The 15925-nt window shown below is 35.1% G+C and overlaps 3 protein-coding genes across 4 annotated transcripts in view; 1 reads left to right on the top strand and 2 right to left on the bottom strand.

The window, feature by feature from the left end:
- The window catches only part of LOC134817924 (protein SET-like), a 101717-nt gene that overhangs the window by 60473 nt on the left and 25319 nt on the right, over window positions 1-15925 (top strand). The window contains exon 1 of one of the 2 annotated variants that reach the window (XM_063827292.1): window positions 4366-4369. The exons of the other annotated variant lie outside the window; for it this stretch is intronic. The gene's annotated coding sequence lies outside the window, so the exon portion shown is untranslated. Of the gene's footprint in view, window positions 1-4365; window positions 4370-15925 lie in introns of those variants that run through there. 2 annotated transcript variants of the gene reach the window in all.
- Window positions 2581-6529, bottom strand: LOC134817923 (uncharacterized). The gene is made up of 7 exons (XM_063827291.1): window positions 6390-6529; window positions 6058-6142; window positions 5602-5827; window positions 5118-5268; window positions 4766-4938; window positions 4460-4542; window positions 2581-3620 (listed from the first exon to the last, which is right to left on the bottom strand). The coding sequence occupies exons 1-7, from the start codon at window positions 6519-6521 to the stop codon at window positions 3496-3498; spliced, it is 975 nt and encodes a 324-aa protein (XP_063683361.1). The 5' UTR covers window positions 6522-6529; the 3' UTR covers window positions 2581-3495.
- LOC134818348 (adenosine deaminase-like) lies at window positions 6760-9004 on the bottom strand. Its single transcript, XM_063827860.1, has 5 exons — window positions 8198-9004; window positions 7920-8069; window positions 7701-7819; window positions 7389-7527; window positions 6760-7199 (listed from the first exon to the last, which is right to left on the bottom strand). Exons 1-5 carry the CDS (start codon window positions 8990-8992, stop codon window positions 7137-7139), a joined length of 1266 nt encoding a protein of 421 aa, XP_063683930.1. The 5' UTR covers window positions 8993-9004; the 3' UTR covers window positions 6760-7136.

Raw genomic sequence — 15925 nt, 5'->3', positions numbered from 1 at the left:
GTGTGGAAGATAAGAATGGCTACAGCTTAACGGCATAGATTCAGATATAAATTTATATGGGCCTAATTTATATCTTTATCACAGATCTTCATCCGTACTAAAATGGACTCCAAGACTATTTTGGAAGGTGAATTTTTGAGAGGTGATTTATTTAAATCAACTTATAATATAAGTTATATGATAAATATTATTAAATACACTCGTAAGCTTTAAACACATTTTCAAATCATTAAGACCATTACAATTACAATTAAAGAGTCTGATCAGACTTCTGAGTAACCGTTTCACAAAATGTAAGCTTTTTACATTAAATTAAGGAAGGTTTAACTATTTTAACGATGGACGAAAATACAAAATAGCTAATAACGTGCTTATACAAGCAGAAGATACGAATTTCGGTAGTTGGCCTACATTCCTAACTTCCTGTTTCATTTGTCCTTGTCTCTTCCAACCGGATATTATCCAACCATCAATACGAATTTCGGTAAAAATTAGAATATTACGAAATTTAAACAGTGTTGATAGAATGAAAGTCAAGGTTGAACGGCCAAGCGACAAAGAGAAGATCTGTTAAACGAGTAGCCACCAGGCTCAGACGAAATAGCCAATAATTCATTAAACGCTTATAATACTATTGATAAACAGCCTTCACGACAATGAGTTTTAATGTGAACTATTGAGGTTACCGCCACTGAAGTTATCATGTGTTTGCCGTTTAGTCTAGCAGTTTAAACGATTGAGTCAATATATCAGCGCAATTATATTAGTCGTTTGGAACTTTATCAACAGTAGCATCAATTCTAGACAGGGATATGATGCTTTGAGAATAATAATGTCTGATTACTGATAGAAGTAGACAGACAAAATGGGCATGTAGACAATTATCCCTTTATTCAATGACTACACCGTCAATTAGGCGTGGTTATAAACAATCACGAATGGGGCACGTGATAGTGTATACCGGAGACGTCAGCAACAAATTGCAATTCATTTAAGTTACAATCAAAATGAATTTGAATCCTTTCTTAACGAAAACTGTGATAAAATGATTGGATTTTTTTATCACAACGAAGTACAGTTTGTATGAAAGAAGACAAGTCTTGTAGAATGTGTTACCAACTGTACAACTGCTTTTGTCCTCGAAGTAACAAATACATGCAATCTCGTAACACCCGACTGCTGTGCATTAATTTCATAATTATGAGGTAAGATGACAATAAATTACATATCTAAGTGATTATGAGGCAAGATAATGAGATGATGAGATAATGAGATAACAACCGTATAATTTATCATAAATTAAAAGGGGACCATTTGCAAATACTAAATAGACAATGCTGGGCACGTTGCAGCATGAATGGCACAAGATCTTCAATGTTCAAAGAAACCATCTTGAATCATGAATATATTATGGAATGCTTGGCACGATCAGTCATGAATTATGCGGACCATTCCGGAAATACCATATAATCTATGCTGGGCATGAAGTAGTATACAAGATATTAAATGATTTGGCCATTTTGAAACACTAAGTATGCGATGTCTGGGAGGCAAACCACGCTACAAATAAAAAATAAATACATAATACTAAATATGCAATAATGCAATGGTGGGCACTGGACAAGATTCAGGATAATTTAATACAATTCACCACTATTACAAGGTCAAGGTACTGAAACACAAAGCTACAAAGCCGATGCTGTGAGACATCTAGAGTCTTTAGGTACTAAGGCTATGGGGGCCGGCTGTTTGTAGTGGTTAGGATTAGCACTGTACTTTTAAATGGGATTTGTATAAACGCAGGTAAAGCTGCTGCTCTGAAATCAGAAGTTTGCTCCTCTACAGAGTGCATGCAGCTCCGTCCTTCAGATTGGTTTATATCTTAACAGATCGGTGCTCTAGTTGGCCGAGAGTTGTGACAATACGACAATGCTATACATCACAGTACGTATCACACTTGAGACTTGTGATTCTTACTTTTGTTTTGGCGGGCAAATTGCAGTCTCCTGAGTAAGCCAAGGCTGGCTGGTTTATTCATACTACAGTTTGCTCACAATGTGCCAGGCTCATTACAAGTACAATGGTCTTCACATGCAGTCAATGTTGAACCTAATTATTGTAACAAAAGACTCATTAGAAAAAAAACGTCTTACAAAAGAAGGCGGTAACTGGAAACATCTAGGGGTCGTTCACATATTACGTCATACATTTCAGAGTACCATTCCTATTATTTGTTGTAAGCCGTGCTCACGACACCAGTAGTGCTTTGTCCATCTACAATCTTAATATATCTTCTCCAAATAAAATTGAAATACGATAGCTGATGAATGTTTCCATGATCATTCTATTCAGTTTTCCCCAGTTTCCCCCAGTTTCCCCCAGTTTCCCAATACCCCTTGCTTGAAGATGTTTGAATAGTATCATGATCTCTACTCTCATGTGATTTTTAATTTTCTCAACCGTAGCTGGTGCAAGTTTATAATTTACCATGCCACCACCTCTCTACTCTGATTATATTATTATGTTTATCTATTTACATGATTAACATTAGTTTTAAGTTGCGAGAGTAAAACCAGCGTGAAACTTGTGAACTACAGAGTACAAATAAACGAAATATGATAAACAACGTATTACTTCTGACAATAAATTACAATAAATAATATGATTATTAAATTATCACTATCTGAAACTAAAAGCTAACACACAAAAAATACAAAATACATTTTTAAATATAGCTTACAACTACGTATATATACGAATATATTATTACAAACAAATGCGTTAAACTATGTACAATTTAAATTACAAATTCGGATTTCGGAACAATTACGAATTAGGAATTGAGGCTTAGGACCACAGTCCACAAATATAAATTACTCGTAATCACGATAATGCATCATTGCGTAATCAACTATTCGATTCATAAGATGCTAATGATATTTTCCACGCAATTCATTATTATTCAGTAACACACACATAGCAAACTTCTAATTTAAGTACAGCCGTGGATTCTAGTTAAATCTTGGCATATTAAATTACTGCGTGATCATTATCGTAACTCTAAAATTTTTAATGTTATGAATAAATTTTAACAGCAGCTGCCGATTATTATTTGTAATTCATCCCCTCCAAACGAGTATTATATTATATAATACGATATCATTGTATATTTACTAAATTTATAATCAGTACAGTGTTTTTTATCAGTATCCAAGAAACACCTACTCGTATCATTATCTACTATACTAATACAATAACACACTTTACTTTACTGATCCATGTTGCAGTTCAACCAACAGTTCTTTAGCACTTTTATCCACTCGATACTTAAAATAACTATTAAATGGTAAGTTATCTTCATGGATAAGCTCAAAATAGTTCATGTAACACAAGATGACACGTGTCGCGCTGCTCAAATCTCAAGCAGGAAGCCTAGCTAGATGGCACGTGTCCGATCCCGCTGTTAGATGGCACGTCACGTGCCAGAACACGTGACTACCCTTTAACACACGTGATCTGGTGAACTAGCCAGTGTTTGGTTTGACACTTTGCGTTACAGTAGTGTACCTCGTTACATCCTCTACATACCGGCATCTTCTGCTTCGTCGCCCCACAGCTACCTGTAATATAATGTATTTGTGTGAGGGTAATCACTATTTAAGTATTGAATATTATTAGCTTTATTTGCGTAAATATAACCTTACAATTTTAGTTTGCTTTTTTTAAACATTTTAAAATGTGTGAAAAATAATTTTAATTGAAACGTCTGTACTCTGTGTGCAACAGTGCGTGTATTTCAAATCAGAATATAGAACACAGACCATATTTTTGGTCACAATCCATACTAAACAGCAGAATAGGTAGATTCTTTATTAAAGAATCTTCTGGACCTAACAGCATCCTTCTTATTTTCCCAACAACATCTAGATTTGTGAGGCTACCTCCTCAATAGAATTACACAATATAAAGTAGGTTCTGTAACTAGCTACTACGCGGTCCTGTAATTCTTCAAGTCAATAAATCTAGAACCCAGCAGAAAAAATAGATTAATTTATGCAATGGAAATCAAATTCCATAGCGTAAGCCCAAAGGTCTGACTCATCCACATAATGCGATCACTCAGTGATCATCACTGCCCCCCATAAAATTGGGCACACTCGGTGTTTGGTTTGGAATGAGAAGTCTTCAATGTTCGAAAGATTTCACTCGATCATACGAGATCAATGAACCTGTGCAGTGTATACGAGGGTATTCCTAAGTATATATTATCTTAGTTTCGATGATAACTGAGTTAACGTTTAAATCAAGCTCAGGTATTTCAGCTAACAATTATTATTCAAACATTCTGGTAACAATGAAACATTTATTGTCTATCGCCTTTAAGTAATAATTAATATAGGTAACTCTTATGCGTAGAATATTAAATATCGAAAGAATATCTGAATATTATATCTCTTACCACAAGAGAGAACTTTGTCGTATTTTCTGAGAGGTTTGGGCTCTTCTTTAGGGACACTGTATGAGTCCAGGTTTATCATGAACCTATGATTTGGATACGATTATTTTTAATTCTATAATTTCAGTGCTGCTGAAATTTCAGAAAATTTCTTGATCGAGTAAACTAATATAACTTGAATGGTTTTCATCAATCTCGAATAACTGACAAATACAGAATCCCGCAAACTAGGCCTTCATGTTATGGAGCCGGGGTTTTGCCGGGGTTATGGAGCCGGGGTTTGCCGGGGTTTTACACGCTTTAAAGTACCTGTCGAAGTGATCTCTGCCGTTCTGCATTGAACACTTGGGTCGTATAGCGTGCAGCTTCTCATGCGGGTTCAGAGCCAGGAACTTGTGGACTGCGTCCAGGTCAGGCTGGTAGAGGAAGCAGTGGTCTAGTAGCTGGGCTATACTGTCACATATCACTCTGTTGTTTACTGTCTGATGGAGGTAAGGTTTGGTGGAATTTTCTGGAAAGTGAGGTGAGTATTATTACTGATACTGGTATTGAGAACTTTAGAAATACCATAACAAATTCAACAAGAGTGTTAAGTCTCTAAAAGTCTGCTATTAGCTAGAAAGTAAACCTCACAAACTGAGATGCTAAGAAGTACACGTACCGTAGTGATAAGTACAAGTTCGTGACCGAGTAACTTTAACAGCTCAGTAGCTAGACCCGAGTTCTCCACTACCAGATAAGATAAACAGTACAGAATCTTCTCCAGCAGTAACAGGGTTTGGTCTTTTGGTGCTCCTTTTGTTAAACTCTCCCTGCATAGTGTATGGGATCAAAGACTTTTCTACTTTTGCCTACCATAACAGGGCGGACAATAACGTAATTGGTAAATCAGCAGATTGAAGAGTATAATTTACAGCAATGGTGCAACATTCATAACGTAAGTTGGTGTTTCAACGCTATGTACCTATGTGATCAATGAAGCCATTTGATTTCAAATATATAATTGAATAAGCTCGTTATCATTTCACATTTTATGATATCAGTTTAGGTTCAGTTCTAATTAACATTAGAAAGCTTAAAAACACACACTTCTACCAAATCTTGAATGCCATTTAAAAAAGAAGCATAAAAACCAAAACACCGACCTATCCGGCGCGAACTTCAACAAATACCCCATCCTTTTAGTAAACAAAGCACAGAGTTTAGGGATAATGTTAAGACCCCATATCCTCCTCCTATACACTTCAATCTTAGTGAGCTCAGCTATAACTGTGAGGGACCCCACCCTGAGACTCCCTAGAGGTGGGATTCCTCCTAGAGGCTCCTTTACAAACGGCTCCTCTTCCTCGTGCTCCAGGTAGATCAAACGATCTGAGGGAATTTGTATTATTGCAGTAGACATCCGAGTTGACTTAAAAAGTTTTTTCAAACTTCAAACTCGCGATAATATTGAAGTTTGGTGGAATCAGCTTTCTGAAAGGCTGATTTAACTGCGCAAAACTCTGGATCTAATCTACATTCCTCGTAAAATTTCACTTCTGGGGCAGGACAGGATTATGTGAAATTTTCATAAAGTAACCTTTAGCTTTATTGAGACGAACCTGTTAAAGAAGAGGCAGACACAGCCACGTAACAGAGAACTTCTACACCTCCAGCTGCTAGGAACATCTTCACATTGTTATACACCTGCAAAGTTATAGTTAGGAACATCTTCACATTGTTATACACCTGCAAAGTTATAGTTAGGAACATCTTTACATTGTTATACACCTGCAAAGTTATAGTTAGGTATCAAAATGACTTTAAATTTTTTAACCCAACAAAACTTGCGCAAACAATATTATAGTTGGGAGTTTGACAATCAGTGATCGTTGACGTAGAAACTTTGAATTTGCACGTTGATGAAAATCAAATTTATCAATTAATGTAAAACCTTGGTTTTCTGAATGTCTTCCAGTATCCCCCATCTCTTGAAAACGTCAACTTCGTCGTCACAGAGCAGATCGATTTCTGTTTTGAAAGTTACGAAATCTTTGGGATTCAAACAGCATTGCTCAGCCTCCATAACCCTACTTGAATCAGTGTCAAATTCAGACGTGGATCCTGTATAATTTTAAAGTATTCGAATTAAAAACGAACATTAGATCATACTGTCTACTATCGAACCTCATACGCAATCTTTTAAATAATTTAGTTCTTAAAATGAAGCAACTTCTTTCAAACAGATGCCAAGTCGGAATTAGTTGGGTTTTATAACTCGAAAGAAAAATTCAAATTCGTCACAATCGATTAAAAAATCAATGGATATTTACCATAAGTGATAGTACATGATTGTAATAGTTCAAAGTCAAGTATGTAATTGAATATAATAGAAAATTAGAATTTATTCAAAATGATTAAGTCATCTAGAAACCTAAAAATCATTCAAATTGATTTAGACATTAATTAAGCAACACAAAAAGCAGTAGAATTAATTCCAATCATAAATTTTAAAAATTATTTTAATATCTGCTCATTGTACACATATACATTGAAGCATATTTTAAAATAATTGTTTTACGATCAATGATCAAATAAATTATTAATATACAACGAATTATTTTCGGGTTAACAAGTCAAAAAAGGTGAACTGTCCAATATAATAATATATGCTGAAGCATAATTAAGTTTTAAACTAGGATTACGCTGCAGTGCACATGTCTATAATTCGATTGTAGAAAGCTTTCATCTTCCTCATGTATTCCTGAAACAAGTTTGGTGGTAAAATATCAGAATTGAATTTCATTGCACCACTCATTTGACGATCGAGGATAAAAAATGTAGCAGATTACAAATATATTACAAACAATATCACGAACTTCAGTAGTAGGAGACAAAATCTAATCAATGCAAAAGACTATCACTTCAATATTACAAAACAAGCAAAATTTACCAGTTTATTTGCATAGCTGCCAGGCATAAAACTACTGCTAAATCCGTTGCTTATCAACTCCCAAAGATCATCTCTACTCAGCTTGAATACATCAACAGCTAGTCTGATTTCATCACACATGGTTGTTCTTGATACCATCCTGAAAAAAATCAGTATTGTGCTAAAATTAAAATGTGCTAAAATTTAATTTCTTGTTTCATTGAAATTTCTTGTTTCATTGAGTATTATGCCTATAAGTTCCTCTTATAGAATTGAGAGAATACATTGATGAGGAAAATATCAGGAGAAAACATCAGCAAAGTTCAAGTTAACCTATTATCAGTGTTGAGACAAACACAAAGCTTTTCCTCCATCATTCTTTTCAGAGGGTGTGTATCAGGGTGTGCAGCTCTAAGCTTTGGAGCTGTTTGATAATTGCTAGTCAAACAAACCTGCAACACCAAAGGTTAAATTTGTGACAGTCTACATGTATTACTCAACACTACAAAATGGTTATAAAGATGATAAGAACAGTGATTTGAAATACTAGACCTCAACACATATTCTTCTGTTAGCAATGAACCGGATGATTCCATCGACATATTTCTGTTTGTCTACCACAGGAGTTTCAGGATGGAAGAATGAAGTGTCAAACATGTTTAATCCATGTCCAATTCGTTCAGCATAGCAAGCAGTCACTGCCTGTGGATAAAGTTATCTCACATAAAAATATTCACATTCAAAATAAGTGCTAAGTTTTCAATTGATAAATATCTGCCTATAAGCTGATCTTTTGCATATGTTGAATCCTATGTATCTGAGAGACCAACCTGGAATATGCTCTCTGGACCATAAGCTTCACCAGCATGAATTGTTTTGTTCATATGATTCTCATGAGCATACTGGAAAGCTTCAGCATGATCTATGGCAGGAAAGCTGGCTTCGCTTCCAGCAATATCCAAAGCAACAATTGGAATATTCAGGGTATCTCTCATGTGAACAGCCAATTTTACAAGCTGTAAAGTTGCAATCCCAAACATCTTTTTCTTGCTTTCATGTTTGAAAATTTCACAAAAGTTTTTGAAGAATGGTGAAAAGTGACCATTAAAAAATCTCATACCACATACAATAATTCCATACATATATTCAGGAGCCTCTCCCTTATGAACATCATCATCTATACCATTAAATGTATCAGTGGCACGCTTCAATCCATTGTTCACAGCAATAATGACATCCTCTACTGACAGTTCTCCTGGCACAGCGTTCAAATGTGGAGCAAATCTTACTTCAAAATATCTCACACCCTCTGAGTAACAATCTTCTGCAACTTCGAATGCTACCCTTTCCAAAGCATTTGCATTTCTTAATACAGCGGAAGAGTATTGGAAAGGAACAAGATAATCATCCAAATCAGTGTAGCACTCCTTGAAGACAGTCTTTCTCAGTTCATCAAGATTATATGAGGGTAATGATATGTTTTGTTCTTTAGCTAGATCCACCAGAGTTTCTAATCTGATTGACCCATCAAGGTGACAATGAATGTCGGTTTTAGGAATAAGCTTGATTAACTGGTCAGAAAAGTTTGGATTCCGGTCTACGCCATTCAAAAACCGAGATGCCATGAATACCTGAAGTATTTTAGATCAAATCTTTTATCATAAAAATAACAGAAGAAATCCAGTACCGTAAATCACATTGATTGACATATAGCAATATTATAATCACATAACTACTATTATTCAAAGATAGGAAACCAAAAGTTCATACGTACAATCTATCATAATTTCATGAAAAGATAAAATACTCTATCATTATCCACACTCCACAGACATATAAAGTTTCCATAAAGGCGTAGCTCTCTGTCATGTCGTGCATCTGTCCTGTCGTGCATCCCTCAGCTACCTCTCTTTCTTCTTCTATTCTCTTATCTCCTCTTATCTCTACATCGTTGTTGCCGGTCTTTCATGACTCCTCATCTTTCCTTTGTCACAAGGTAAACAATTCCTAACCAGAGTACTTGATGTAAGCATGACCGGATCCTAATCGCATTATTTGTGTTAATCTTCCCCAGAAGTGAAAAAACCAATTTGGCTTCCGCAAGTCCCATTCTACTAGCCATGCTGTTAACTACTCTGTTAGGATTATTGAAGATAGCATAAAAAAACGAAACCATGTTCTAGGAATATTTATAGATTTGAGTAAAGCATTTGATACAATCGACCATAGTACACTCCTAACAAAACTAGATAGGTATGGAATAAGAGGCAATGCAAACTGTCTTATTAAAAGCTACTTATCAAATAGAACACAGTATACAGAAGTCCTTAATGAAAAATCCGAAAACCTTATCATTAAATATGGAGTTCCACAAGGCTCTGTTTTGGGACCGCTCCTTTTTCTTCTATACATAAATGATATTGCCAATTCCTCGGATTTAGGAACTTTCATACTATTTGCTGACGACACCAACATTTTTATTGATGGAAAAACTGTAGAAGAAACTTATGAGAAAGGCAACAAATTGCTAAGCTGTATAAAAAAGTATATGATCCTTAACAAACTTCACATCAACATGTCAAAGTGCTGTTATATGCATTTTAAACCAAAGGCTAGTAAACCAGTAGAATTGCCAGATTCGCTTCAACTCCATATTGATGGCTTTCCAATTAAAAAAACCAAAGCAACTAAGTTTCTTGGAGTTGTTATTGACGAACAGCTTTCCTGGGGGCCTCATATAACAGCACTTAAACGAAAGTTAAACTATGCCTCTGCCACTTTAAATAGAATTAGGGACTCTGTACCAAAGGAACTCCATAAAGACCTATACCACACACTATTTGAATCCCACCTTACATATTGTATCTCAGTTTGGGGTGATGCAGCACTCTTTAGGACAGCAAGTATCTGGCTGTCTCAGAAGCACTGTGTACGGGTCCTCTTTGGTGATAAAGAGGCATACCTAAACAAGTTTCTTACATGTGCAAGAACAAGAGAGTTTGACAGCCAGGCACTTGACCATACATTCTTCCAACTAGAGCACTGTAAACCACTTTTCAAGCAACAAAACATCCTGGCTTTCAAAAATTTATATACATATCACACATTTATGGAAGTTTTTAAAATACTAAAACTAAGGTGCCCAGCATCACTGCAACAGCATTATCAGTCATCTTCTAGAAAGGGAACCACTATCATTTCACAACTCCCATCTAATGACTTTATATCAAGATCCACCAAAATTTGGAACACAATTGCACCTAAACTTAAGCTCTTTGACTACTCCTACAAGATTAGCCTTGCTAAAAGTCGCCTGAAAAAGGCACTTCTAAAGCTGCAACATGCTTATAATGATTCGGCATGGACCACAAGCGATTATGACATAATGCAGCTGTCATTTGAAAACAATCCCCTTCATCAAATTTAATCCAGTGATCTCGGCCCACAGGCTCCTCCTATTGAACAATTTTGATTTTGGTAAATGTGTGCTGACTCCACCACCTATGTATTTAACCTAATATTTAGTGCATTACAGGTAGAAATTGACTTAGGTAGGTATTTTTCTCTTAGGTAGATATTAAGAATTTGGTTAATTTTTAATTGTATGACTATTTCCATTACTGAGACGTTTTTAATATTTAATTTAGGAGGGTTTTTGAAATTTTTATAGGACTGGTTCACAGAGTGAACAGATTCCAGATTTATATATTTTTAAGCTGATATTTAATAAATGACTAAAAGAAATTTTAAAGTTGCCATTAGATCTAAAAATACACCCATTATGCTCACTTAAAAACAACTCTAAATCAGTAGGCTGTCACTCTATTAATGCACCACACCGCTACCTCCACTGCACTAATAGTTATACAATAAATTCTACAATCCTAATTTTGTATCGTTATGGAGACCGGTGTTCAAACAAAACATTTACTAGGTTGCCGTTTGGTGTGAGCAATAGCGAACAGCACGCACACTCCTTTGCCCCGTCAACCTATATCTAATCTATTTAAAGAGTGACAACCATACTGCACATTGAATTAGGATTCCGTTAAATATCAAATTGATTTATTGTAAACTTGTTTAATCTGTAATAAATGGCATAAAATTGAAATTTTTGTTTAACTGAAATTTTTTGTTTAACTGAGAAGTCTAGTCTGTAAATTACCATGAAGTCCATGATACTAATTCCTCAGCAGCTGCATGCAATGAAATTAAGTAGTTACCCAGTTCCAATTACAAATTGAATGTGGAACTGCAACTACGAAAATGACTGGTGCAACATCATCACACATCTACAAACATTTTTAAGTTTAAAAATAATTATAGATTTAAAGATCCAGTAAAAATCTACCTAATTAAACTTTCCACTACTTTATAGTTTATAAGTTAATTAAAAACGTTTCGTAGCAACATGGTGAATAAACCTAAGATATTCATTATGCTATTCTTTCATCTTTATTAATAACATAATTGGTTCCCTCAATTTTCGTAAACAATCCAAAAATAACTACCATTTACAAAACTTTTAGAAATCACCTCTTTCTTAAATCCTTCTATTATATATTATATATTATTATGGCCTAGACCTGTGGCATAAATACTAAAATAGAAATACATCTCAAGCTAAAAGATCCCGTGATATCACTTTTATTTGGTTTGGTGTTTTACAAAGCACAGTCCTCTTTTTATACTACAGGTACGTAAAGATTATTGTGCTTTTATGTACGCACCATAATTTGAAAAAATTTTACCAGATATCCTGATTTGGCCCAATTGAACAAAATTAAAAGATAAAAATTATTTAAACAATATACACATAATATAACAATTACCCTATATAAAAATTCAATATAAATTCAATAGAAAACTAAATAAAATTTATAAACACCCTTTAAGTAGTATAATTAAACCAGTTTAAAGAACTGGCTCCAAATTTATATCTAATTCTGCTATTTTTACTGCACTACTACTTTTCAACCCTCTCTCTCCTCTAAGAGCTATGATTGTTGTTCTCAATAGGTCAAATCTTACTCTCTTCCTAATAAATGTCATTGCCTCACTATATCGTTGGCCTGATTTCCTAGATAGTTTATCCGCTAATTTCTTGAAGAACTTATTAGCTTCCCTTCCCATACCCCCAGTGGTTGATAGGACTATCGGTGTAAACGTCCCATGTTCGACTTCTACAATCCTTTTGTTGTATTTTATGTATTTTTTGGCCCAATTTAAAATGTTGTGCAGTTGGATAAACATATAATTACTAATTATAACTACACAAAATTAAAACCGGATTCAATCGATTTTTAAATGTTCATGAAAAAGTTGAATTATCGAATTTGCGCGGCGCGAAGTTTTATATTAACCATGCACTTCAAATTTCATAACGTAAAACCAATTTTGTTATGAAATATAATTGAAAGAACACTGCGCATACAACATGACATAACAAATTACCAAATAATTATTATTACATGACTTTGAAAACTGGCTAGGAACCTTTTGTGTTTTAAAATGAAAAGATCTTGCTTAGTTATTATTGATTATTAAGATTGAAAGAATATTGATTCTGCACATAATACTCGCGTTAATATTTGTTTTAAACATTACCCGGCATTAAATATCACTCGGAAATATGAATTAGTTTAATGCATTTCTCTGATATGGTTGTTCCGGTTATAGATTGACGGATGTTACTCGTCTAAATTTCTTCGAAGTAGCGCGCGCCGCTTTCTTCTCGAAGCATGCTACGAAGTAGCCAATAGCGCGCGCCGGGCCAGACCATTAACAATGGCCAAGTTATAGATCGCTATAAAACATGTCACCGCTACATGCACCTCAACAGAACTGTTTTGCGAATACTTGTCATACGTCGTATGACCCGCCGCGCACGAGTGCGCGGCTCCCCTGTATAGTAGAAATGCTACTTAGTGAAACGATAATGGGGGTCACGACGTGATACAAGCGAGTACGTGACGGAACGGTCAAGCTGACAGCCAAGTCGAGCTCCATTTTATTTTGACACTGAACTGTTGATATTCGGTTACTAATCACTAATTCATATCATCATAGAAGACAGAACCACGGACTTGGTTCCCTTCTATAAGAAGGCCCACATACTCCCTATAGACCAACGAATCTTCTTTAAGGTTTGTCTTTTAACCCACAAATCAGTTCACGGTACTGCACCTGATTACCTAAAAGCATTACTAGATGTGGCTGTAGTGGATACAGAACTTTCAAACACCATGACCAGGTCGAAAAGATCTGGTGACCATCTCATGTTCATGTTAAAGGTACCAAAGAATAAAAGGTCCAAAGTTGATGACAGACGTTTCTCAAGCCATGCACCGACGCGATTGCATGGAACTCTCTTCCAATGATGTTGAGATGTATTACTGATACCAACTGCTTCAAGCGAATGTTAAAGAACCATTTATATAATCAGTTTTGAAGTTTTTTCTTCCCATTTGTCTTCACTTTGCAAGACACATTGGCTTTTATTTTTTACTGCACTCCATTTTTATGTCTTGATCTCTACCTTTCTAGGATCTGTCTCTCTTTTTTGTTGATCATGTCACTGTATTATCATTTATAATACCTACACGTATTGTATGGTTTCTGCTTCTTTTTAGTTTAGTGTGGTGTTTACAATAAAAGTTACTGGGCCGCGCTCAGCCTGTCATTCCGCCAAATCTTTATTCGGGCTGAGTGATTTACGACCTCCATCGCCTCAGAAAAAATGGCAGTACGCTCATTGGAAGTTGATGTGCGCGTGACCAGCATTCACGTGATCATTTAGAACCAATTGGGGCCTCAGAAAAGACACGTGCACGCAAACTGCCAATTGGAGAAAAGTAACGTATTAGCTAGAGGAGCCGCGCGCTGAGTTAGATTGTAAAATTTGATTATTGGATTGTAAAATCGAGCGATATGAGTGTCATCAGTGATGTGCTGCTCACTGCACCTCGTGTTACTGTTATCACACTGCACAGTAACTTCGGTACCTCCTTCATGTTTATGTTGTTCCTGTAGTTAAGATATATTTTGATGACCTTTTCGATTGCTCGTACGACATTTTAAAAAAATCGTCCAGTTGTCTACACTTGTTTATATTTAGCTGCCCGACATTTACTTCGTTTAAAGACCCTAGCGAAAGATGTTAGCTTTACTTAATATCAAAGTAACATGGTCCTGTCATGACTACCACTCTGATGAGGGATGGTTTAGTTTGTCAATCAGTTTGCAGTTATCTGAAGATTTTCTTTTATATACTCATGCTATGCATTTGAATTAAATTTCCGAACTAAGATCGTGTTACTTAAATCCAAATCAAGAGGTTCAGGGTTCAGAAGGAACAAAATATGTCAGATTGATGTTGACCATTATACTGTCTGTTTGTAGTTTTTATTTCTTTCGGACTGCCTGTTCGGGCCCGGCTACTTTTTGTCGTTTTCAAAGAAGGCCTGTGATCGAAAGAAATCTCTCAGATGTGATCTATAGATTAGTTCTGCCCTGCACCTTTTTCCTTTACAGTTAGTGTCAAAATTCTGAATTGGATCGTAGAAAAACGCTTTAATGGTCTGATATTCATACTGTACAATCTTTGATGATGGATTAAGATATTTAATCCTAGTTATTACTTATTTAATAGATCGCATTGTGATGGAAATCATGTGTTCTCGTACTCTATATTAGTCACTTTGTCCTTAGTCCTAGATGTTGTAAAATATTTAGTTTGTTTTAACATTTTTGCAAGAATAGATTAGTCTCCCTGAATTGAAATCGGGAGTTAATCTATATAAATTAATTAAAAAAAAGGAAGCAACTCACGGTATCACTCTCATAAGAGACATGTTTCATCATTTACCGGAGTTGCAACCAAATATACACAATAAGGTTTGGTACTTTATCCGTACCTCCCCTTTCATAGAAATAATAGCAAAAATATACACCTATCTTTAAGAGATCAACATCTGATATAAAACATTCGATGAACCAAAATTAAAACAATTTTCCTGTTAATAATTTATCTATATAAATTATCCTTTATTGTGAAATGCTTTGAGAGCGTCATAATTTGCTGTGTCTGATCTTACATATCAGTAGTGTGGATCGAACCAAACGTTTGATTTGTTTCTGTTAGTATCTGTGCTTTGTTTAACCACAGGATACTTTTTTCCCCAAATTTTACAGTCATCCTCCCAGACAATTATATTCTATATTATGTTATCTTTTACAGAGTATTGTATAGCTCATCTAAATGGGCCAAGTTGTGTAAAAATCTCAAATTTAATAAATAACATTTTCTAATTGATGTATAGCCAAGACGAGTTCGTTAGTGTTCTCCTTGGTAATTTCATGTTTAATTCCTCTTTAATTCCTCTTTAATTCCTCTTTAATTCCTCTTAAATTCCTCTTTAATTCCTCTTTAATTCCTCTTTAATTCCGTGTGTTATTGTCTGTCTCTCTTGACCCCACCTTAAAGAAACACCGGTTACTGCTAGTGTTAGTAATTTCACACAATGGGAGTCAAGAGGCTTATTTCATCAACCATCTAG

The sequence above is a fragment of the Bolinopsis microptera genome, chromosome 7 (assembly GCF_026151205.1).
Source record: "Bolinopsis microptera isolate Bmic1 chromosome 7, MBARI_Bmic_1.0, whole genome shotgun sequence".
NCBI lineage: Eukaryota > Metazoa > Ctenophora > Tentaculata > Lobata > Bolinopsidae > Bolinopsis > Bolinopsis microptera.
Note: the sequence above shows the minus strand (reverse complement) of the source record. Positions and strands in the feature narration are given on the sequence as shown.